At 41.4% G+C, this 26,750-nt stretch overlaps 1 protein-coding gene across 1 annotated transcript; it reads right to left on the reverse strand.

The window, feature by feature from the left end:
* Positions 1 to 396: 396 nt before the first annotated feature.
* LOC138823812 (zinc finger X-chromosomal protein-like) lies at positions 397 to 24,441 on the reverse strand. The gene is made up of 6 exons (XM_070017372.1): positions 24,383 to 24,441; positions 12,493 to 12,581; positions 6,498 to 6,647; positions 4,798 to 4,947; positions 3,695 to 3,835; positions 397 to 2,620 (listed from the first exon to the last, which is right to left on the reverse strand). Exons 2-6 carry the CDS (start codon positions 12,551 to 12,553, stop codon positions 2,025 to 2,027), a joined length of 1,098 nt encoding a protein of 365 aa, XP_069873473.1. The 5' UTR covers positions 12,554 to 12,581; positions 24,383 to 24,441; the 3' UTR covers positions 397 to 2,024.
* Between the last annotated feature and the right edge of the window lie 2,309 nt (positions 24,442 to 26,750).

The raw sequence follows: 26,750 nt of genomic DNA on the forward strand, positions 1-26,750 counted from the left end.
TTTTTGTCCAAAATTTTCTGGCTTTTCACTCTGCAATGCCACAAGTTAAAATCAACACACTTGACTCCAGGGAGGCTGAGAAATATGAAGCATGTAAAGTGTTCTCTTATCTTTCTGTTTATTTAACAAATGTCACCAAATTAATGTTTTTGTACTTTTTAAATATCTTATGTTAAATTTTCATTTGAATATTTGTATTAAAAATGAAATTCAAAGAAGACTTTGAAAATTGTTACACATACAAAAATTTATTCTCCACAATACCTTACCATCGGACTAAACACCATGGGAATATGTAGAGGTAGTAAGAAGCTATAAGAGGCTTCAAAACTCAATCTGTATTTATGGTGGGATGTCAAACTTGAAAATGAGTGTGAAGAAGTTGTGTGTGTGTGTGTGTGTGTGTGTGTGTGTGTGTGTGTGTGTAACACTACAAAATAAAAGCCTATTAGCACATGTAGCCTGGAGTATCATGAACCAGAAGATTCTTCAGAATGTGCTTCTTAAAATCAGTTCTATTAGTTGCCCCATTTGGCAGTGTCCCTTTCTATTTTAAGAGATGTAAAAAATTTCCTCTTTTCTAAAAAGCTTAATGCCTCAAGACGAGCAAAGTGAATTAATTTCATATTTCATTTATAGTCAAGTTAGTGACTTAACATGGAGTGAACTCTTAGACAAAATGGAAAGACTGGCTGATATTTGAAAGCCAAACTTCACATCTGAACTCTGTGTGTGTGTATGAGTGTGTGTGTGTGTGTTTGTGTGTGTGTGAAGATGTGTGTGTGTTGGGCTTATCGTCTGTCTGTCTGTCTGCCTGCCTGCCCAAACTCAGGCCTTAGGTGCTGCCTCTGAGCTTCTTTTGCTCAAGGCAAATCTGAGCCCCTCCACTGCTTCCATCTTAAGCTTTAATAAAAGCCAGCCTGCATAGGAACTCTTCAAGCATTGTTTTCTAACAAACAAAAAGAAGGCTTAATCTGCCACTCTAGGAATTACTTCTCATTCATTTATTAAATGGAGTTATAATTCCTCCTCATGTCCCTTTCATTGCAAAACAGAAAGTATCTTTACCAGCTTCTCAGAACAGAAGGACCATGTCTGAGTTAATTTCCCAGAACAATTCAAGGCAGGAATAAAAGTTATTAGGGAAAACTTTCTACACAGTTCACTCGTTTTATCTCTCTACTTCACATGAACTCTACTCTTTTATATCAAGTTTACAGAAAGATCGCAGACATTTCTAGATATTCAAGCTCTATATTGTCGAATAGTTTTCACCCTAGACATAAGATTTGAGGAATACCCAAGAAAAACAGCTAAGTGGCCAAAAGTGTCACCAGGTACCATGCACTTCTGAGAGTCTTATAAAGCCTGACTACATGAGGTCTCATTTATAAAACACAATCTGAACACACAGAGCAAAAATCAAAATTACTTGGAAAGGTAGCTCTGCTGAAAAATAGAGAGACAGTACAAAGGAAATCTTATGCTCAGTAGTAGCATTCTTTTCCCACTGGACAAAATGAAAACTTTGGGCAAATACGGTCAATGTGTATTCAGCTTCACTAGTGTGCTCACACGGAAAGTCTCACAGTCCAAAAGGCTGAAGAAACTAAGACCAGGAAATGATTCCTTGTAAAGTTCAGTTAAGATCTGACACTATTTATATTACCAAAATCATCTCATCTCCAAGGAATGTGAAAATGTCTGCCCCAACCTGGTTAAGATGATTACTTTTTAGAGTGACTCATCTTGTTGAGATGAGGAAAGTTAGGTAAGTAAGCATGCATTAAAGCTTCAAAGACTAAAACTTCAGTAAAGAGAAGGATTGGCTACTTTCTACAAAGCAACTTGTTGATGATTTTTAATCTTTTTTCTTTTTGCTCATCTGTTAAAGAAAGAGAGTAAGATCCAGAACGCTCTACTGAATAAAGCCTACAGAGAACTCAGCTGTATTTGTACATCAACAGCTGCCTATGACCAAGGATGACTGCCTTTAAGAAAGTCTCTTGCTTCACAGCACAGGTTTATAAAGATCCGTGGACACACTGAGAGGACAAGCTCTCATCTGTATGGTGTCGCTGTATGTGCTGGTTCTTTTCAGAGGGTCTTCGAAATCCCTTCTTGCAGTACTCACAGCGGTGAGGGTAGTCTTTTGTATGAATGGAGATAACATGCCGTTTAAAGCCTGAGGCATCTGTGGTGCTGTACTCACAGTGCTCACACTGAAACACTTTCCGACCACTGTGTGTGTTCATGTGCTTTTCAAGCTCATCCTGTTGTTGAAATCCCTTTCGGCACCTCTTACATCTAAAGGGAGGATCCTTGGCGTGAACTGACAGAATGTGGCTACTTAGCAGAAATGGATCTGAAATCTTGAAATCACAATGTCTACACTGATGCATTTTTTCATCCGTGTGGACAGCGGCATGTTTCTTGAGTTCGGAAGGCCTGTGAAAACCTTTACCACACATGTCACACTTATGGGGGTACTCCTTGGTGTGAACTGAAATTATATGTCGTTTCAAATCACCTGAGCTTGAGCTCCTGTGGTCACAATACCAACACTGGTGTCTTTTGCTTCCTGGGTTGATAAAGCCATGTTGCCTTGCTTCTCTGGTATCTGGGGAAGTCAGAAGATAAATGTCACCCTTAAATGGCATCTCTTTGCTGGGCTTAGACTTTGGATGTGTTTTCAAGTTAGAAGAGTCCGCAGACTCATATTCCCAGGACAAGTGCTAATAGAGCTCCCTCCGCCCCATCTCCCTACTCCCCCCCCCCACCTCCACAACCCATAACCTCTCCAATGGATTCTCATGTGGATTCTGTGCTCTAATACGGGCCAAAACATTTTCTGCACCCTACACAATTGTGGGGAGAGTTCTTGCTAAAAGGTGATGACTCAATATCCCTTGTAAAACAGCTGTCTCGCATTCACAGAATTTACACCTAAGTACCTTTTGGTGGCACCTTTTCTTTACATATCACTTTATGATAAAACAAAAGTCTGAGAATGAGAAAAATATCATCCTATATGCCTGCAGAGGGACCACAGCTGTACTTGACGATTTGGTTCTTTGTCTATTGGAGATAATGGTCTCATGTATTTTCCTGCCCAGGCTGGCTTATCTTGACAATAATGAGTGAAATTTGAGTGCATGTGGCTCATGCTAGTAATCCCAGATACTCATGAGCCTGAGGATCTGAGGATTGAGGTTCCAATCCAGACAGGGCAGAGAAGTTCCTGAGACTCTTATCTCCAATTATACATATGAGAGAGCTGTAAGGGATGTGCCAGCTCACTTCATTCAGTGCTAGACCCAAATAAGAAAAAAATGCAAGGGGAAAAAGAAAGGAGAGCTAGCACCCTAGCCATGTACCTTAGCTCAGGGGTCGATGACCTAGAATAAAACAAACAAACAAGAAAAATCCTGTGAGTTGAAACTCACAGGACCCTAAAAACAATGACCAGACCCATAAGGTGGGTTGGGAATTTTGTTTCATCTCCACTAAAATCAGCTTACAGTTTTGATTCCTTTCCTTCATTCTGAACCACAATCAGATTTTTCCAAGGAACTCATTCATGACTCTCCCTGAATTCTAGAAACTCTATTTTCAAAAACAAAAGCTACTTGTAGCTCATCAATTTCTTCTAAAACCTCACCAACGTGTGGAGTGAAAACTACCCTTCCCTCACCCATTTGCTGTTGCTGGGAATCATCTCTCTTCCTTTTCCCTGGGTTTTGTTTAGCGAGTCGATCTTGGCCACCACACTCATCTGCATGCAAGAGGGTACCTGCTCCAGAAGTCTGGTTTTCAGGTCCATCAGAGATATCACCTAGTAAGTGAGTATTAAAAACATTTTTACAAAGTATTATGAGGCATAAAACAGTAGGGACTCTTAGCCCCAAACATGAAAACAAGTGCTGACACTCATGAGATATAGAAACTCCTTATTTCAGTCACTGTGTCTTTTTAAAATTCTTACTTTATTTTTAATGTGTACAGTAGCAACAGGGGATATGCCATAGGGGAAAGAACATACAAAGAAACAACAAAAACAACAGAAAGTAATAAAATCACATGGTACTTTTAAAACAGTAACAATTAAGACAGACCTCTTGTGTCCATATCTTGGGGTTCCTTTCACTTGGCACCAGCTTATATGGTCATTTGTACAAGGTTTCTGAGCTTTTCAGCTCTCTGATAAGATTATCCTCTATGGATACTAATTATTGCAAATAAGGGAAACCATGAGACCTAAATGTCCTTGGGACTGGTCAACTTCACTTAATACGATCTTTTCCAAGTCTTTCCATTTCCTAACAAAAGGGACAGTATGGTTCTTTCTGATGGAAGCCAGAATTCCATTGTATATATGTATAATATCTTCTTGATCTACTCTTCTACTGAGGGGCATCAGAAGTCAGATTGCTGGGTCACAGGGGAGCTCTATGTGTTTTGAGGAACCTCCATACCGCTTAGGGACTGTTTATGGACACATTCATATCGAGACCAGGAAACACCTTGCTTCCAAACCCAGCAATCTCCTAAAGAGGTGGTCAAGTCATGAGCCATGTACAAGCAAAATTATAAGCTAACACATTGAAAGTCTGTCCCTTTCTAACGTACCTGGAAACTCAGAGCAAAATGCATAGGGAAAAAGAAAACCCATCTGAGAATTCCTCACCTCTCCTTAAACCACCACAAATTCATTTCTCAGTGCTAAACTCTGAATAACACAGATGCCAGTTTTTTCATTATTCAAAGACTGAATTCTTCAACTACTATGTGACTTACCGTAAGCAACTGTCCATGAGACTGGCATCAGAGCTTTCATTTCATTGTCACCCACTTGCTGTTCATGTATAGCAGAAGATGCTAGAGCGGTAGCATATTCCTCTCCTTTAATCACATCGATATATCCTTCATCAGTAATTTCAACAAAACCTAAGTACAAAATTAAGTAGATGCACAAAAAGTTAGAGATATTAATTTCTGAGACTCTGCTGTAATTCATACTTTGATTTTTCATACAGAATCTTGCTAGCCCATGCTGGCTGAAATCCTCCTGACTCAGCTTCCCAAAGTGCTATGAATGAAGGTGTATACCATCGACCCCTTCCATAAACTTTCAAAGCACCAATGTCGCTGGGCACCGGTAGGCTCATATGTGTAACCCTAACAGCTCAGGAGGCTGAGATGTGAAGATCTGAGGTTCAAAGCCAGACTGGGAAGAAAAGCATGTGTCACTCTTTTCTGCAGTTAAACACCAAAACCTCAAGCTGAAAGAGACACTGTTGTTCAAGTGATAGACCTCCAGTCCTGAAAACACAAAGGTAAAGCACAGAATTCCACCACTGAATGTAAACCCCAAGGGGAAGAAAGGGAAAGACAGAAAGAAAATGAGACAGAGAGAAGGAAAAATGGAACAAAGGATGAAGGGAGGGAAAGAAGACAGAAAGAAAGGAAGGAAAGCGGGGAGGATAGAAGGAAAGGTGCAAGAAAACAAGGAATGAACACAGAAAGGAAGAAAGGAAGTAACAAAGGCTGAGAAGGAAAGAATAAAGGCAAAAAGAGGACAGAAAGACCGAGTTCATGAAAGGCAAGAAGGAAAGAATCAACAACCTAAGGATTTCTTGCTGACTTAAAAGACAAGGATGCCTTCTTTGAAAAAAGAGACCATAGTAATGACTAAAACAGTGTCCCTTACTTCATTCAAATACTGCTTGCATTGAATACCCAGTGTAGGCTGGGTAGAGCATCTTACGTGTATAATCCAGCCACTAAAGGAGAGCTGCTTGGAAAAAACGCAGAGACAGCATCTCAACAGACATCCTGTGTGTGAGCCCCAGCTACTTACTCAGTAGACTATATTTAGGAGTAATACAATCTGAGACAACAACAATCTGGATGTGGGATTCCAGCTTCGCAACAGTCTACAGTTAGCAGCAATATAAGCTGAGGCTGTCCTTGGACAAAAATGTTAGTTCTGCCTGAAATATAATAATAAAATGGAGGCATAGACACATTCAGTTAGCAGAGTACCTTCATAGTAAACTTACTGTCCCAAATACAAAATCCTGAGTAGCTCTTAATCCCCACAACTTATGGACATGTTTCCCACCACATGCCTTCTGCTTACTTAAGACTTCTTCTTTTGCCTGCAGTCACTGACAGGCATACATGTTTCTATTCCCTGGAAGTAAAAATTCTTTTGCTCTGACACACTAGTTCCTCTCCAAAATTACTCTCAGGTGGCACTTTCTACCATGTCTGCATGGCCACCGGTCAGGAAACAAGACAAGAATTCATTAGAACCTTCATTTCAACACAGTCCTCTGTAATACTTTTACCATACATTTCAAGTACATCTTAAAAGATGTCTCCAAAGAAGATGTCAATTATTCTGGTCTAGGAAAGCTAAGGGTCGACCATTTAAGGAATCAAGATGAGTAATTTGGAACAGCATATAAACATGCTGAAGGTTTCCTCTTTACCTAAGTCATCCATTCCACTGTCAGATTTTAAAGTGGACATCTTCATGACTTCAGGGCAAGTGTCATCTACTTTACAAGAACTGACTTCTGGTTCCATGTCCATATTCGGTCTAATGGGACCACCATGATCCAAGTTGCATGCATCATTCACTACAGAGGTGGGAAATATATCAGAATCAACCAGCTGATATACATGAAGTAGTGCTATTTTCTTAGTCTTTTTGTCCAATACAATCTCTAATCTGACTCACAGAAAAGAAAATAATTTAAGAGATGTTTGAGAAAAAATTGTCCCAGCATACCACATAAGTCAAATTTCTGGTATTGCTAAATTAGGTTACAGTAAACAAAAAACAAGACATATACTTTCTTTCCTTTACCCAAAGGTGCCCAGGCTGATCCTCCAATCTGAACCTCCTGAATACCTAGTATTATAGGCCTGATCCAACGGTGTTAGGCTGGGTATCCCCAATTCTTTTTCTAAATTTTTATTATTATTACTTTTTAATTGTGAAGATACTGTACAGAGGGGTTACAATTACATGGGCAAGATAATGAGTACATTTCTTTTTTTTTAAATGTATTTAAATGTATTTTTCTTTTTTTGTGAACATACTGTACAGAGGGGTTACAATTACATGGGCAAGATAATGAGTACATTTCTTATCAAGCATTGCAGCCTCCTCCTTTGTTTACCCTTCACATCCCTTCCCTGTGTCCCCCCACCCCCTCACCCAATCCTCCCCACCCCCCCCCCCCACCAAAGTAGTAAAGTTCGTTTTGGACATGACAACTTGTACTTCTCATTGTTGCAACGGGTCCACCTGTATCCTTATTTAAACGACTTGTTTTTCCTCGTCTCCTCCACAAATTATACCGAAATCAAATACAGTGAAAGCAGGGGTTATATTGTGGGGGAGGGACACACTAAGCAACAAGGAAATAATCTTATAAATGGGTTAGAAACAAATGCATGAAAGAAAAAAACATTTAAATACATATCTAAGGGTTCATTTTCCTAACATCTCATTATCTGACCTTTTCTGTTTGACTCATACATATATTAGATATTGCAAATAAGGGAAACCATGGGACCTATGTTTCTTTGGGCTTCTCTTACTTCACTTAATAGAATTTTTTCCAAGCCTTTCCATTTCCTAACAAATTGGGCAATGTCATTCTTTCTGATGGAGGCATAGAATTCCGTATCCCCAATTCTTAATCCTAGTTTTAAATAACTGCTTGTAAACAGGTGAGCTATGTTGTGGAATCTTGGAACTATTTTACAATCTTCTAATTAAAATTGGTTCATTGTTTGTAGCAATTGTAAAGCCAACATTATAAGCAAATCAGCAGTGAAAGTGAATCCTCTTGACTCTCTTTCCCTACGAAGAACCAAAACTGATAGGTAGGAATATACTGAAATCTTCCTTCCTACAAACATGAGGTGTAAAATGTAGCAATCAGACATGCAATAATTCCAAAGCCTTAGGCCCTATAACTGGTGATTTAGTTGTTGTAGTTGTTTTAGCAAATTTTTTATTGTGACTAAGTGATTACATGAATTCCACAGTATTGTGAGATAGTGATACTTAGTTAAAAGTCACAACCACATTCTAACTTTCATCAGGCAAATTGTCTTTATCATGTTCTATAGAGTTTATGAGTTCTATGAGCTTTGACAATACAGTTATATCTTCCACATCAGGTGATATGTAACATTTCTTTCCTTGTGCTTAGTATCAGCAGTTTCCACTTTCCTGCTCATTCCCTTCCCTCCCATTGATGCCATGAGTTGCTTAGTTTGTTTTGATCAATGACCTGTGAAGCTGATGGGTCCTTCTGATGGATTTTTTTCCATTTCGCTCTGTTTTTGTTTTCTCCATCTAGTATCCATCAGATGTGCACACATGTACCATATATGTGCTAAAACTCTTTACACTCAGGAATATAATTCCAAGTCCTATTATCCTTATGCTTTTTCTCCTTCCCTCCCTCCATTTTTTTTTATTGTGAAAATACTGTACAGAGGGGTGACAATTACATGGGCAAGATAATGAGTACATTTCTTATCAAGCATTGTAGCCTCCTCCTTTGTTTCCCCTTCCCATTTCTTCCAATCCTCCTTCCCCCCTCCGCCCCCACAAAAGGTCTAAAGCTTGTTTTCCACTTAAGGACTTGTACATCTCATTATTGCAATGTATCCACCAGTATCCCTATTTAAATGATTTGTTTTTTCCCTTTCCCTTCACAAATTATACCAAATCTCAAATACAGTAAATGAAGGGGTTATACCATGGGGGAGGGACAAACAAAGCAACAAAGAAATAATCTTAATACTGTGTTAGAAACAATCACATGAAAGAAAAAAACATTAGAATACATATCTTAGGGTTCATTTCCCTAACATCAACTTATCTGACCTTTTCTGGTTGACTCATACATACACTAGTTATTGCAAATAAGGGAAAGCATGGGACCTAAGTTTCTTTAGGCCTGGCTTACTTCACTTATTATCCCTTCCTCCATTTGTTACTTCCTCTCTTACCCTCTCAGTTTTGTCCTCTCCTTCCTGCTCTCCTATTCAATGCCTCCTTCCCTTCCTACCTCGTCCCTTCACACGCTCCCTTCCTTAGTTGTGTTCCTGGAACTGAGGTTTCATTCTCTTGTGTAACTTTTTTCTTTTTTGGGGTCCGGTCGTGGGGCCTGAACTGTGGGCCTAGGCACTGTCCCTCAGCTCTTCAGCTCAAGGCTAGCGCTCTACCGCTTGAGCCACAGCGCCACTTCCGGCTTTTTTCTTTTTGCTGATGTGGTGCTAAGGAATCAAACCCAGGGCCTCAGGCATGCAAGGCAAGCGCTCTACCACTGAGCCACCTTCCCAGCCCTCTTGTGTAACTTTTTAAAAATACAATTTCTTTTTTAATATTAAAGAGTTGTACGGGAAGATGAAGGGGTGGGTCACAGTTCCATAAGTCAGGTTATGAGTAAAATACTCTCTAGATAATGTGTCACCATCCGTTTTTCCTCCCAGATTTGTCCTGCCATCCTTGCCCACAAGTTGCACATAGTACATTGTTTCTATAAGGTATATTGAATATCACATCTACATTTGTCCACCCTAACAGTACAACTAATCCACCAGGAAAAAAGAATAAGAAACAACACCAACGAAATGAATTCCATTTGTGGCAATCGTTTTCATGAACAGTATTTAAGATGTACACTTTTGGATTCCTCAAGGAACAGTATCCTCTTCGGGTGTGTCTGCTGTGTCTATTCATGAGTAAACACAGAAGGCCCTGCAGAAGTTTTCATGTACCACTGTTGTTTAGGAGGCTTCGTTCACATCTGAGAGAAAACGTTAACAGTTTGGACCAAGACCTTAAGCCACATCCCCACTTCCTGCTCTGTGGTGCTTAATTGGAGATAAGAGTCCCTTGAATTTGCTGGCCACAGTTGGCTTCAAACCAACATCCTCAGATCTCAGCTTCTTGAGCAATAAGGATCAGAGGCATGATCCACCAGAGCCTACTTGGCTTGCAAGCTACATTTTTAAACACAATTGGTCTCAGAATGAAAACATCTTTTAATGAAAGGAAACTGATATATTTCACAACCTAACGTATGAAAGGTAAATATTTTCTTACAAAAATGTTCGACAGCTAGCAAATCCCAGGCAGTAGTGCATGCCTATAATCCTCCTTAGTAGGAGATCTGAGATCTGAGGATGGGGTTTAAACCAGCCCCTGGAAAGAATGTCTGTGAGACTCTGAATTCCAATACATTATCCAAAAGAGCCAGAAGTGGATCTGTGGCTCAACCCCAAGAGAGTTAGCCTTAAGCAAAATAACACAAAGACAGCAAAGGGAAACACTCTGGGATAGCACCTATTCTGAGCGATCAACCTTCAGCACACACACACACACACACACACACACGCACGCACACACACACACACACACACACACACACACGCACACACGCACACACACAAACACCTGTCCAGTCCCCTGGTGCCTTCCTCCTCCAACTCCCGCACTGGGCTGAAGGCAACAGTAAGGAGCTAGAGACTAAAAAGAAAAGGTAGGTCAAATTAAGAGTTAAGACAGCAGAAATTCAAGATAGACATACATCAGAAATGCAACAGAATTTCAGGATAAACATACTTCAGACAAGTTGAATAGAGATGAGAACACAAAACAAAGTTAATCTTGTGTGGCAAGCTGACTTTTTCTTATAACAAGAGTTCCAAAAATTATGTAGGTCAAAGAGTAAGACCTTCATGAAAGGATGAGTTGAATTTTGTGTATTTTAATTTCTTGTTTTTTAGGGTACCTGTCCTGAGAATGGGGCTCAGAACCTGGATACTATCCCTGAGAGTTTTTGCTCAGGGCTACTGCCATTTGACCCACAGCTCCACTCTAGGCTCTTTTCAGCAAGTCAGTGGAGAAAAGAGTCTCACCAGCATTCTTGCCCCGGCTGCCTTTGAAACACAATCCTTAGATCTCAGCCTCCTGAGTAGCTTAGATTAGGCAGGAGCCAACAGGGCCTAGATTCCTTAATCATGCTTAAGACAAGGTCTCACTATATAGCCGGGGTGCTTTCAAACGTAAGATACTCCCACTTCAGTCTTCTGAGGACCCCAATTACATGTGTGTAGCACTAGAGCTAGCTAAGATGGCTTTCCCCAGAAAGTCTTCCTGTACCTCTACCAATGCTAATACTTCCTAAAACTGTCTTTTGTGCTTACTTTCTTTTTCTTTTTCCTGTGTTGTTGTGTCTCTCCTGGGGATAGACTAAAAGACCTGAAAATGTCTTGGAGAGGATTTTGGCTCCAGCCTAACTCTCTATCTTTCCTGCCCAGAATGGCTTGGAATCAGAATCCTGAGATCTCAACATCCTGAGTAGCTTGCTTTGCAGTCAGGAGACACCTGTGAACTCAGGTGTTTCTCCATGTTTATCAGGTGTCAGGCTATCTTGAACTTAGTAACAGGCAATTTGTGTTTATAACTTTTGTCAATTTACAAGAGAAACTGTATTCCAGAAGGTTGCTGCACTTCCTAACCTATGCCCACAGGATCATTAGTATCAGATTTAAATGTTCTTTTACAACTAAAAAGGGCTAAACTTCAGTACAACTTCAGTGACATTCATGGACTGGGAACACTGAGAATGGCCTTTTATATTTCACATTTGTGAGAGAGATAACAACAAACTCCTACTTCCTAATATTGTAAAAATGCCATGTGTCTGTATATAAGAGGTTATTCTGTGTGTGCATGTGAGTGCATGTTTGTAAATGTGTGTGCCCACCTGTGTCAGTGTGTGTATACCAAAACAACTGGAAATACACATAATAGGATAAATTCTAAGGTTGGAGCAATGGCTTGGATTTCTAAAGATAACCGTACACATTCTTAGGGGGAATAGTTTTCTGGCTGGAGTCCAGAAGTGATGGAGGACATGGTATGGAAAATACAATACATGAGAAAACTCCTTTCACTGTTGCCTGAGGGAATCCTGTGCAAAGTACCAGGAGCAAAAATCTGAAAGGGAAAATCAATATGGTGGATAAGTGGAAAGCAAAGAAGGACTGAAAAAATCTTTATAGTCAGGAGAATCTAAAGGAAGCCACACAGAAACCCTGAGTTTGCCCTTATGGAAGAAATTCCAAAGGGAATCCAGTTATGTATCTCAGAATCCCGAGGTCAAGTACTACCAGTCTTGCTGGTAGGAACTGTGATAATACACTAATAGACACAAATAACACATCCAACTACGAACACTTTGATTGTGATAGCTACTAGGATGGAAGTGTATAACTGGGAAAATTAGAGAAGCCAAGTGACCAGAGTAAAAGACCAATGAATTAGCTATGAGAATCTGGCAGAATTACAAGGCCATCAATGAATCTTAAATTGGGACATTTCTTCTCTCAATAAAAAACTCCAAGTTTGATACATTAAAAGTAGGATCATGTAAGACACACTTATACCTATTGCAGGACAGAATGAGTTTGGTTCTTGAGGCTGCATCTCAAATCCATCTCCATCCATGACCTTTAATGTTGAGTCGTCACAGCACCTATGACAAGGCATAAAGTACAACCAACAATGAAACGTTAAAAGTATCATGATTTGGCTCAACCTGAGCCCATTTAATAAAGGGATTTCTGTGAGAGTTCCTTATACCTTAAGTTTAAGGTACCTTAATCTTGCTATCACCAATTCACAAAATGGTAACAATTCAAAATATCTAAGAAGTGTAAACACTTGTTGCATTTTTGGGTAGTCACTGGCCGCCTCCCTTTATAATGACCTTGTGATTACAGAAATAGGGAGGAACATGTAACTGTATGTCAGTCTCTTTCATTTGCTCTCTGGTCTAAAAGGGAACTCTTCTCCGCCATTAAAGAAGACAAGTTCATATGAGCAGAATAAAAACCCACTTTCATAACCTGTGTGAAACCCTAATCCCTCTCTTTCTCTCATTGTAGCTAAAATGCTAACAGAGGTATAGAAAAAGAGTAAAGTTATTCACTTTATATTTAGTTTCCAGTAGAAAAATTAAGTCTCAGGTATAGATAGATATGTACATAGACACATCAATACATAGATAGGTAGATACATAGATACCTACATTGATGTGCATTTCTTTCTTTCTTTCTTTCTTTCTTTTTTTTTGTCCATGGTTGAGTGCTGTTCCTGGGCTCTTCAGCTCAAGGGGAGAACTCCACTGCTTGAGCCACTGCACCACTTCCTGTTTTTGAGTGGCTTATTGGAGATAAGAGTCTCACAGCCTTTCCTGCCCAAGCTGGCTTTGAACTGTGATCCTCAGATCTCAGCCTCCTGAGTAGATAGGATTACAGGTGTGAGCCACTAGTGCCCGGCTATTAATATGCATTTCTATTCAGAAGACATGCTACCTGCCCAACAGTGGCACACAAGTTATCCTAGCTACTCAGGAGGCTCAGATCTGAACATCCTGCTTCACAGACAATATAAAGGAGAAAATCTTTGACATCTTACCTCCAATAAGCTATTCAGAAAAAGCTGTTGCTGTGGCTCAAGAGATAAGGTCTTATCTTTGAGTACAACAGGCTCAGGGACAGAGATCAGACCTAGTATATGAAAAGAGTTTATTTTTTTCAAAAAAGGTTATGTGGTCCTGATAAACACATACAAGTAAATAACACACTCAACTGTAATTTATATATAAACAATGGCTTTTCAACATCCCAGTTTTTCTCTATTCACTGGTAAGAAACATAGTTTAAGACAATCACGTTGCTTCAAATAACAAGACCACAGTCATCAACCCGAATGAAACAGAGAACCAATACTGGCTGCAAATCCATTATTGTTATTCCTGATTTTCAAAACTAGGTCTCACTACATATTTCTATTTCTTCTCTTAAAAATGTAAATGCAAGTAAGGTACGAGCTCCTGGCTCAAACATAATTCATTGAAAAGTTGAGATTACTAACTGGCATTATACTTTGAAGCCAGTCGGCGTAGAAACTGTTTGCAAGGATGCTTTCTCAATGAAGAGCCTGATAAAGTGCCAGGGTCCTGTTATCCTAGCTAGTAGGGAGCCTAAAAGTAATCCTTTTTCAGTCTCATGGACACCAGGCCCTGAGCTCAATCTCCAGGACTGGCACCCACACAATTAAATCCAAATTAATCTTCTCTAACCAACTAGATGAAACTGAATTAAGGGCATTTTCGGTTTATCTACAAAAGCCAATCCAATTAATGTAATAGAAATGCTAGTGCTTTGGATGAAGCGTGTGCTCTGCCATGCAGGTCAATAGAAAGTTTAAGGCCAAAGCAAAAGCTTGCTACATATGGAAGTAGACTCTCTCTAAAGACCAACACAAAGGCACACATGGAAACAAAAGTGCCACTGATATCCATAGCTGATGGTCACGTCTGTAATCTCTAGCTACTCAGGAGGATGAGATTGGAGGACTGTGGTTCAAACTAGTCCCCGAGACACTTATCTCCAAAAAAACACACAAAAAAACAGAAGTGAAGCTGTGGCTCAAGTGGTAGTGTTCTAACCTTCAGCTGAAGAGCTCAGTTACAGCGCCCAGGCACAGAGTTCAAGCCCCATGACAGACAAAAAAAAAAAAATTCCATTGATATAACAAGATTTTCTTTTTAACTACTTATCCTGTGGCTGTTCAGGATTTGGCACACAAGTTCCTTTGACATACCAGCTTTTCTTTTTTAACTACTTATCCTTTAGGCTGCTCAGGATTTGGCACACAATTCCTTCCCTTTCCTTAAGTGACATCCTAGTTTTCCTCCCATGTATCTCAGGGCTACCTTATCCCTGACCTTTCACCTTTCTGATTTCCTCCCATATTGTTGCTTTTGTTTTTTTCCAACAGGAAGAACATGTCCAAACCCACAAACTAAGGGAGAGTCCTAATGTATAACACATTACAGTTTTCTTCACTCCCTGCCAGACTCGGTATCATCCCTTGCCAATTCCTCATGAACAATTTCTCTTCCTTTTACTTCTTTTTTAACATTACAGTTCATAATTTCCTGATGTCTGAAATCAATACAGTCCTTCAAGTGGATTTATTCCTTCAAGACACAACCACATCTGACTGGAAACCCTATAAACAAAAGTTGATTCTAATGTAGAAATCCTACAATTGTGTTGAGCAGAGGGTATCCCAACAATCTGTAGGCAGATGAGTATTCCAACAGAATTCCTTTGATCATCCATAGAGGTCTGCTGCTCAGAAAATTTTACACAGATGTTAATATTCCAAAGACCCTGCACTATTAGGCTAAGCCTATCACCGGCTTACCTGCTATAAATACTAATTTTGCCTGGTAAGAGGGTGCTAAGTACATCACTACTCCAACAAGAGGTGTGTTTGCTTCCTTTCCACTTTGGAAAGGTTCTTTGGTACTCAGCCTTCTGAGATTCACTTGTACTTTAATCATTTGTGACCAACCAATGAAAAAGATGAAAGAGCTCCAGCACATAGGAAAGAAATCGGCCAATGCTACATGCTGTAGACGATCTGGCAAAGACAGCAACTATTTTTAAAGCCTGAAGTCTGGGTCTGTGAAGAGTCACTGAATGCTTTCCTTTCCTAACACATACTGGGGCACAGGAGAGGTGAACATACCTCTCATATGAGCAGTTACTAATATGAGCAACCCCATCTCCTCTTTTCATAGGAAGCAACAGTGCATTTGATGCCCTACTTTCCCCTTCCCCCATTATCGTCAGAACAAAAGAAATAGGGATGCAACCTATCAGCAGAACATATGTTCTCCATGTATGAGGGCCCTGGATAAAATTCCCAGCTCAAGAACCGTGGTGGAGGAACTGGAAGTGTTTTCATTTTGTATTTCAGAGCACCTTAAACCTCTTCTGGTAATGTTTTAGCAGGGGCCCACTACTGCTAACTTCCTCTAATTATTCAATGACACCACTCTTATCAGTGAAACATATGGCAGATGTATCTACAAGAAGGGAGAAAGAATATGCTGGTAACATTGGACTGAAATACCCACAACAATACAGCCAGCACAAGCGTCTCAAGACAGATGATACAAGGAGTCCAAGTCTATATGCAAATGTAGAAGAAGACCAAGTGATCACACGGGTCACCAGATGGTTGCCCTGAACACACTATCTATTTGACCCTCAGTCTGTTTCTCTCTGTCTCTCCATATCAGTCTACCTCTCAGCCTTCACTGCACCTTGAGCTTGACTAAGACTTGCAAAATTAAGACCATAAACCGCCTGTGAAGAGCTCATTTGGAAGTTTTAATTAAGGAACAGAATCTAGGAAATACATGGGGAAAAACATGAATGTTAATTAGACTTTGAGAAAAACTGTTAAATAGCCCATGTACTACCTTTTTTACTACACATACTACTTTCCCAGCCTACCTTATCTTGTCTCATGTTCTCCACATTTCCACAGCTTAAAATAAGGCTGCAAAGGAAAGCCAAAGGCTTAAGAGCACCTTCAACAAGGCACTACCTTTCAAAGTGACACATTTACTCAGTCAGGGATGTAAAAAGACAACTCAGAGCTTTTCTTTGTGTACCCTGTTTTAAAATCTCCTATATCTTGATACTCAGATACCTTGACTTAAAATTTCCTATGTCTAGATACTAAGGATCACAGTTCAAAGCCTGGCTGTCCATGTATGAAAATCTACAGTACATTCTTGGCTCCAAGTAAATAACCAAAGCAGGAAGTGGAGCTGTGGTTCAAGTAGTAGAGTGCTAGTCTGGAGAGAAAAATGTAAAGGAAGGACAGTGCTCAGGTCCTGAGTTCCAGCTCCCAAATCCCAGAATTCAAGCGTCCCAAACAGAATAGAAACAGCACCAGTGCCAGCACTCCATCTACTCCACCCAAACTAATGAAAATGTAAACAACAACAAAAATAAACGAAAAACCAAAACAAGTGGAAATGCTTAGCACACTTATGATCACTGAATTTCATCTAGGGCTCTCCCCTGGTCTACTCATCATTAGAGAACTATTTTACAAAATGACAAAAATGAGATCATATTTCACAAAAGAAAATTGTATGAATATCAACTAGACAAGTACAATTGAGTCTGTGGCAACCATCATATAATCTCAGTTCCTCTGGAGACACTAGCGAGAGAACCAATAGTAAGAAGGCTCATGTCCCACAGCCAGTGTGACCAAACTTCAAAAGCATATTCCATAGGCAAAAAACAAGGGTAGGGATAGAAAGTTTGAAAAAAAATAAGAAAAACAGAACAAAACAAAAAAGTATATTCCTCACGCAGTACAGTATTTCTAAAGCAAGCTTTGGTTACTCTTACTATATGGATACATGCATACAAAAAAAGCAATTTTAAAAGATACTTTTTTTTCTTTCAGTCGGGGAACTTGAACTCTGGGCTTGAGCACTGTCCCTCCGTTTTTCAGCTCAAGGCTAGCACTCTACCACTTGACCTACAGAGCCACTTCTGGTTTTCTGATGGTTTATTGGAGATAAGAGTTTCATGGAGTTTCTTGCCCAGGCTGGCTTTGAACCATGATCCTTAGATCTCAGCCTCCTGAGTAACTAGGATTACAGGCGTGAGTCTCCGGCACCTGGCTTCTACTCAATGCTGCTCAATTATTTTGCAAAAGTACTATACTGAGATTTTGTACTACTGCAGTATAAAAATCATGTCAAATCATAATCTAGCACAATTCAAATTTTTATTTAGGTATTAATTCAGAATAATGCTTACCTTGTTATATCTGAGTCTATACCTGGTTTGTTTTTAAAACATCTATACATGTGTTGGCCTAGGAGAGCTGCTAGTTAAGGTATGGTACTTTGGAGAGTGAGAGAGAGGCGAGATTATGGTTCAAAGCCAGTCTGGCAACTCCTGGTCTCCACAGAGACCAGGGGACACACTGAGACATGCCTGTAAAGCAAGTCACCAGGAGGAGAACTAGAGTCAGAGCCTAGCCCAGTCAAAAAGGGAAGGCTCTGTTTCAAAAATAACTAAAGCAGTTCAAGGGCCTGTAATCCTAGCTATTGAGGAGGCTGAGATGTGACCAGCACATTTTAAACCACACTGAGCAGGAGAGCCTTTGGGACTCTTAACTCCAATGAATCATCACCAAAAAAGCTGAAAGTGGGAGTTGCCACCAGAGCCAGCCCTATAAACCAGTTTTATGCAAGCCAGTGGATATGAACCTATGAGGGGCACACAGAGATGCAGTTATCTTGCTGAAAAGACATTTTTGACCATGCAATATCAGAGAAACACTACTCATTCGAACCGTTGTTGAAAGAGGTCTACAATTGTCGGCAAAGTTCAAACTTTGAAACTGTACTCACAACAGATGACATCATTTCCACTTTGATAATACATTTATTTATTGATGTGTTATTTAGTTATGTAATTAGATAGCTGGCTAGCTAGTCAGTTAACATAGACCCTTCCCCACTGTTAGGCTCTTGTGATCCTTTGGCTTCAACTTCCCAAGCAGCTGGATCAACTGAGTTCCCAGGCATCCAGCGCATTTCCTAAAACACCTGAGAACACTGTGCAAACCTCCTTACAGGAGAGGTGAGGATAAGTGGAAAGAAACACTAAGACAGAAACCCCTCACCAATCGATTCCTGACAAATAGCACATCTGTAGTCCTAGCTACTCAGGAAGCTGAGAGCCAGCATGACCAGGAAAGTTCCTGACATTCTTATCACAAATTAATCACTCAGAAAGCTAGAAGTGGTGCTGTGGCTCTAAGTGGTAGAGTGCTAGCCTTGGGAAAAACAGCTCAAGGACTCAACCCAAGTCCTACTTCAAGCCCCAGGACTGCTCTCCCAAACCCCCGACCACAATACAAGAGAGAGAGAGAGAGAGAGAGAGAGAGAGAGAGAGAGAGAGAGAGAGAGAGAGAGAGAGAGAGAGAGAGAGAGAGAGAGAGAGAGAGAGAGAGAGAGAGAGAGAGAGAGAGAGAAGAAAAAAAGGAAATACCCAGCTTCTTTACAACTTATTTATTATACTCAGCATCTCAAACTTCTAATACAAAAGTAACAAAAGTAACAAAAGTTAACAAAAGTAACACCAATAATGAAGAGCACTGGGAACCTTAATTCTTACCTACTTTGCCTTCCAGTTCTTTGTCCCCTCCTCTCTAGCACATTGATAGCTACTTCTCAAATTCCCAAAAAGTCAAATACAATATGTTTACCTGAATTATCTGAATGGAAAGGGATCAACAAAGGAAACAAAGGAAAAACAAAGGAGACAAAGGAAAAAAGCTAAACCAATGCCCAGTGATACTCACAAGACACTATGTTGGAAACGCACTGTAAAACTTAACTGAGTTGGGAAGGATGGAAAGTGGGAGACTAATGAGGTATGGGGTAATGGGTACGACAAGAAAGGGAGTGGTTGCCTTTCATTTGTAACTCTAAATCCTCTGTACACCACCTTGAAGATAAAAGGAAATTGACAAAATTGACAAATTGACAAGTCCTATTCCCAGAACACAAGCTGTGAATATATATATAAAGATATACATTAATGTAGAAAGTATATATATATATATATATATATATATATGTATATATATGCATACATGCATACATAAAAAAGAAAGGAAGAAAAAAAGAAAGGACGCAAGTCAATCAGTCAGTCATATACGAACAATTTTGGGGCTCAACTATGACTTTATCTAGGCTCTTACCAACCCTAGACAAGAAATTCAGGAAAACATCCAGCTTCTTCGGCTTGTATTACTTTTCAGGGTAATCTAACGTATCCTCAGTTCAAGATGCTCTTACCTCACGTAACTAGGATCACAATCCTGTGCCATCAGACCCAGTTTACATGTCATCTTGCTAGCCTAACCTTTTGCCCTCCCAGGCTTCAAAGTCATCCCGTTATGCAGGTATCATTACAAGCATAAGCCACCATACTCAGCCCTCAAAACACTAAGTTTTAAACAAGGACAGGGACTGTCTTTCTAAAATGTGTGTAAATTGTATGGCTGAGCAAACGGCTGTGCATACTTCCGGAGATATGTACAGTTTCGTGGCTCTCATGCCCAGGAACTGTAAATTTAAAACTAATATTTAGTCGCGATTACTCATTTTTAGAGTTAGAATATATATAGTTCTTTTATATCTTCGACTTTGTATTTTATAAAATACTCTGTAATGTGGCATTTTTACTTAGAGTTTGACTTTTATTCCCCTCATGGCGTTTTGTAAAGTATCATCCTCCTATGTTAAATCTTGTGAATCATTCTAATTATCCTTTCCAAATTATTTTATCAACTATCTGCCTCACTTTTATAGCTTTAAATAAATAATTAGTTTATGCAAAAAATAAACTGTGTGTAAGTTATAAAATAACACATCCTTTGGCCAAAAGCGACTACTACCAAAATATGTATACCTCTGGTTTTCCAGTTCATCACCGACTACCCTTCTAAACACACAAAATAAAAACAGTAAAAAAAAATAAAAGAACTACTCATATAAACATGGACACATATAAACTCATCACATGATTTCCTGCTAAAGATAATCTCACCTGATTCTTTCTTATGCTTGAGGCTAATTTACTCTTCATCAGCCACAACTAACCGATGTCCTGAAACACCTCATGTTGATGTAATGTGCAGGATATCATTCTATCTTCTCTGTAGGACTTCAGCTCTCCCAATACAAATCAGCTACTTCTATAATCCACAAAAACAATGGCCTAAGCATTTTATTTCACAAGGCAGCCAACAAAGCCTGTACAAATGGCCGCCTCTCTGTTTTCACTCACTCCTTTCAAAACCTCATCCTGATGTAGTAAACATGGAGAACTGCTGAAACATTGCTGCTGTGATCAGTTGCAGTCCCGAAAAGGTGTGGAAAACTTGGCTTTTATACCATAAGATTGTTGGAAACACATGCTCTACATGTTCAGGAACTCCAGTAACTGGACAGTCACAGGAGGTGCTTCAAGATTTCAATAACTGAAGAATAATGAAAGGGTTATTGCCATTTGGTAAGTTCTTTCACCAGGCAGGGTTTTTGTGAGGACAGTGTAGGCTACACAAGTTTAGGAGCTACTCTGTAAATACCTGTGTCTTCATAATTAACCTAAGGACAGGGCAGACATCCTAAATCTTCTCTCTAGTCAGCCACCATAACACCCTTGCTATTAAGCGCATTGTTCTACTCAGCAAGATAGGAAAAATCAGAGCAACCAACCATGAGAGAAGAGGCACCATTTCTTGATAACGATTAGTAGTGGCAGCCCACATTGACTCCCCTGGTATATTTCTCTGCCTTGAAACTTCTGCAGTGAACAAGAGCTTCTAGTCCAATGTCACACATACCTCAGCAATGCTGCTCACAACTGCACCCTCATGAACTTTCTAGTCTAAGCATCTCAGATTGTCTCAACTGGAGCCATCCTGTAAATATCTGCAACTTTCCGAGTTTTTAACTTACAGATGGATTACCAAAAATTTACATGTATGCTTGATTCCAGTCTTCATGAAAAGGAGAACCAAAACAAAATCCCTCAAGAAAACTTCCACACCACACGCCCACTGTGACTCGGCAACCGTCAGTGCCCCCTGCTGCTTCCCATGGACCAGGCTACAAAGCACACAACCCACAACTATAGCTCACGGAAGGGGTACAAAGACAGGTCTACACCATTTGTCATTTGCTGTGATATACCAAACCAGTTCCTACTTATCAATGGTACATACCAACGAGTACAGCAATATGAGATGTGTGAGCCACCTACAAGTGTCCACCAGTGATGCAGTGACAGGAGGGACCAACCAGAGGCATCAATCAGAACACCAACTCTTCAAGAGAGCAATCGCTCAAAATTCATGTCTGATGAATCATGGCCAGATTCTTATTCCTATATTTCCAACGGATAAGGTATCATCACACAATTTTACAAGCTAAAATGTCACTTGTGACTATGGTATCTCGGATTCTATAACCTGAGACACTAAAAGAAAAAAAGTATGAAAGCCACATGTCATTAGCTGTATGTGACAGAGCAAGAGTTCACACGCACCCTCACAGCTTCCTATGGTCAAAAATTCTCATTATTTTCTGAGTGGAAAACCTCAAAGCGTATTATCATATAATTTTTTTCATGCCATATAGCTATTTGGCTTATCTATTAATTAAAAAGATATCCAAGCACGATTTCATCTCCCAGAGCCAGGCTGTCCCACTGATTAGCAGTAATTAAAGTGTCCAACTCATCTGAGCAGCAGTGGTGTCCTGGCCACGGTGCCCCCTGTCTCATGCCCACAGCCCCTGAGTGCAGCTGCTGAGGAACTGCTGGCTCTACCAACACGGACTTGTGGCACTGCTATGCTCATGCCTGGGAATCTCTCTAAAAGCCAAGGTGTAACTCCATGAGCACTGGAAGCTGGGGGTGAAGAGCAGAGGATGGTGGACCCTGCTCACCCCCTCCTCCAGCCAAAATGGGACCCCAAGGACCTGCCAGCATCTACACAATATGTTAGTCTGAGCTCAACAGATCAATTATTTCTGACTTTGTTTGGTCAGTAATCTGACAACTCTAAAAGTTAATTCCCATGTTTCTTTAACAGGCATTTGAAGCGTATTAGCACCGCATGTTTCTATGTATTTAAATAATGACAATTGATACATCAGGTATGGTTTCCATGGCAGGATAAATCACACTTAGCAATATATGATTTCATTAGAAGATTATTTTTTACTTTCATTTGAAGGAACTGCCAGTTTCTACTTTCCAAATTGTGTTCTAAACCATTTCCCATTAGACATGATTAGCACTTATTTACATACTTCTTACAAGAATGGAAAAATCTGGATGATCTAATACTTTCCATTTTCTTTATTGCAGCAAAGAGGCAGAAACAGTTCCACACACCAGTATAAGAAAAATAAAAAAAAAAGAACACCTCAACACATTAAAATACCTACTTTTTCATAATGCTGTGCATGTAAGCTAAAATCCCCAGCGGCCAGCTTTCTGAGCCGTATACTGCCCCACAGAAGACCCTAGTCAGCTCTCCTTACACCTTCCACAGTGCATCGACTATGGTTCTCTCACTGCTCAGCAACCAGTAAGACCAAAGTCCTCTGAGAGAAGAACGTTTTTATTTTGCTCTCGTCCCCCAACCCCCACCACTAGAGGACAAACACCCCCATAAGCATGTAAGGTCTCCAGTATGCACTAGTAACACTTAGCATTTCTTCAGAGGAAAAAACGTACAGCCAACTTCCAAACCCACTGTCATGCCAAGGATATTGAAAGGAAAAAGGGACAGGAAAACGACAGGGAAAAATAAAAGGGAAACAAAAAGATAAATCATCGTTCATTCAAGAAGTGAAAAACTTTCTCCCGATACATGACAATATAACCTCCAGACCTTTTCATTGTCCTAATTTACACTAGTCTTCCACTGGACACACTAGGAAGCAGTTTTTTCGCATCGAATTTGAGTTTGCATTTTCAGACAGTGGGGGCAATACTGGCTGAAATCGGCACCGCCTCAACTTAAGGGCTCATATGAGTGTACTCGAGCAAAAATTGAATTTCCTGGGGTCTCACTGCAGCCACCCAGGGGACAAACCATGTGAGAAAGCGCCAGGCAGCAACGGGCAGCACCAAGCAGCACTAGGCAGCACCAGGCAGCACCAGGCACCACTAGGCAGCACCAGGAAATGAAGCTGAAGTGCAGAGAAAGACAGCCCAGCAAAGAAGGCGCACAGGCAGAGAGGGCAGGGCCGGCTCACTGCGCGTGCGGCCTCCCACTCTCTTGCTGTACATCCTCCTCACCCACCAGAGAGAAATCTTTCTCTCCAGAGGCCGCCTTCAGAATGGTGCTCCCCCTCTCCTGCAATCCCTGGTCGTTTCCTGGAGAAGGTAGGCTTACAGACACTCCAGCATCTTTTCCCCCACAGGGAGTTAGTCCACCACTGCCGATGTTTACACAGTGAAAAATGTGTGCGGCGCGGCTGCGGCCTTCGTCGCAGGCCTGGACCTTTGGCCTTTGCCCGTCTCCTTTCGCCCCCACTTTGGATCACTTGTCGGTCCACTAGGGCCGCTTCGGCTGCCTCGCACCGCTGGGCCACCCAGCCACCACCTCCACCCGCTTCCTCCCAAGAGCGCGCCATGGCCACCACTCCCTGCAGCCGACTCCCACTGCGGCCTACTCCCACTGTGGCCTTCCCCGGCCTGCTCGGCATCGCAAGCTGCGTCTTCAGGGCCTACTGAGGCTCTGGAGCAGCGTCGCCCAGCCCGACGCAGGGGAGGGACCATGGGGGGCGCCGCCCAGACCACCGCACTGACACTAGGGCCCAAGGACACAGAGGCGTCCAGGACTCACCGGACTACACCGGCTGAGCAAGGGTCGGAGATGGCGCGGATAACACGGGAAGGCCTTGCCCAGGTGGCACTGAGCCAGGCTGTGGCTGGTGGGGCAGGGGAGGAACGAAGGGGTCCGAGCTCCCCAGCACAGGACAACCGTTACCAAGTACGTCACTTACTTACGTCATCACCAGACAGACACACCCGGGAACAGGCGGAAGGGCACATAGGCGCCTCCTGCCGGCTCCTGGAGGACCTCTTGGAGGACCTCTTGGAGGACCTCTTGGTGATTGACAACAGGGGACCCGCTGGTCACGTGAGGCGGGGTCTCCTAGGGGCGGGTCACAAGGTTCTCTTTGCCTCCACAGCCACCACTGACCTGCGCCCAGACGCCTGCCCTGCCCCAAAGCTGCAGCAAGGCCCTCCTTCAAGCAAGCCCCCTTGGAGAAGTTAGCAGTCCAGGCCATGGCCTGACCTAATCTTCACCTCCAGTCCTACCTGGCAGGCCTGCAGACCACCTCAACGAAACCTTTGAATGGAAAGGGAAGCCGGAGAGGAGGTCCCAGTGCAACACTAAACCGTTTGCTCACAACCTTATTAAGGCAGTCGGCAATCTGAGATTCTGACTTGAAATGTGGAAAGACAGTGCATTCTAACGATGGCATCCGCACATTTTCCATATTCGTCGATACACGAAAAGGAACAGGATTACATGTGAACCTCCGTCAGCATCATGGGATATGAATCCTGGATGATTACAAACCAACTACACATACTCATACCTACGCTGGATTCCACAGGATCGACCAGCTCTCAAATCCTATAGTTCTGGTTTGCATTGCATTCTGTTCATTGATGTATTTAGTTATTTGCCACAATGCGCTTACTTACTCGTTTACTGCTTCATTCGTTTCAACACATGATCTGCCTAGGAAGCTTTACTACACCAAACTTAGGATCTTCCATCCTTCCTCTCGAGGTCTTCTCAGAGATGGGCTCACAGGCCTTCATTCCCTTAAAATTGGACAGACAGAGTGAGAGAGAAAGAGAGAGAGACACAGACAGACAGACAGACAGACAGAAATACACGCAGAAGGAGAGAGTTCGCTTGCCCTTTGAAATGGAGATCTGCAGGTGTGACTCCTGTGGCAGAGGTCTTAGCATCAGCAAGAGACCAGGCACAGCTGTCACCCGAAGTTTCAGGCCCCAGTGCTGGCACACATGTGGAGACAAAAGGTACCTAAAGGAAAACACCCAGTAAGTAGATGTGAAATCTTTAAATGGCCCATGTTTAGTTTTGCTTTTTAAATTTTCTATCATACTTCACTAGTGTATCGCTTGTACTCTCATCTAAGTACAAAAACCAACCAACACATAGGAGGCACATGCTTGTCATCCAAGCTACTCAGGAGGCTGAGATCTGAGGATTGAGGTTGAAAGCCACCCTGGGCAGAAAAGTTGGTGAGACTCCTATCTTCAATAAACCACGCAAAATATCGGAATTGGCTTTGTGGCTCAAGTGGTAGAGTACTAGCCATGAGGTGAAGAGCTGAGGGACAGTGTCCAGGCCCAGAGTTCAAGCCCCAGGAACCCACAAAAGAAAAAAAAAAGAAAAAAGGCAAAAAGAACCAACAAAACATAAACACCACTTAAGAGAGTAAAACATCTTACAGACGAAACCCGAAGCTCTGCAGAAGTCATTGGAAATGTTCTACATGGTTACTTACCTTTCAAAGCTTCAGTGTTTTCTGACAACTGAGTGAAGTTGGTATTTTGTTGTTCTGTTCTGATCTGTTCTGTTCTTTGCTTTTGTTTTGTTTTTAATGTGAAGTGATAATATGTTTGTGTTTATACTAAGACCTCACTAGCATATCACCTAACCAGTATCCTTCATGGGAGATTAGCACCCTTTTCCAAGTAAAAACTACAACTCCTTTACCTGTATTAAAGACATACTCCACCTTGCCTGCTATATTGTGGAGGCATACATTGTATACATTCAGTACGCAGCACTGAAATGCTTCCCCCCTAACCCCTGTAATGCTTCACTACAAACCAAAGAGCAAGCCAGGCATGGTAGTACACTTCCGTGATTCCAGAAACTGGGCAGGTGAGGGGAGAAAGTGAGTTGGGAGGCAGCACCAGTAATTGAGTGAGAGAACACTGCTCAAAGAAAACAGAAAAGAAAAATCGGAGACAAGGCAAGTAATGGTAGATTACTTGTTTTGTTTCGGTAGATATTCCAAGAGCAACTTGGTTGTGCAGGCTTGGCAAGGACAGTGAAGCCCTAGTTGTGAGCAGGAGTGAAAGGGCCACCTGGAGAAGCCAAATGAGGGCCCTGAGGCCTTGAGGTCAAGCCCCAGGCCTGGCACAAGTCACTCTATCAA

This window comes from Dipodomys merriami, unplaced genomic scaffold, assembly GCF_024711535.1.
Source record: "Dipodomys merriami isolate MVZ:Mamm:240054 unplaced genomic scaffold, mDipMer1.0.p SCAF_123, whole genome shotgun sequence".
In the NCBI taxonomy this organism is placed as follows: domain Eukaryota; kingdom Metazoa; phylum Chordata; class Mammalia; order Rodentia; family Heteromyidae; genus Dipodomys; species Dipodomys merriami.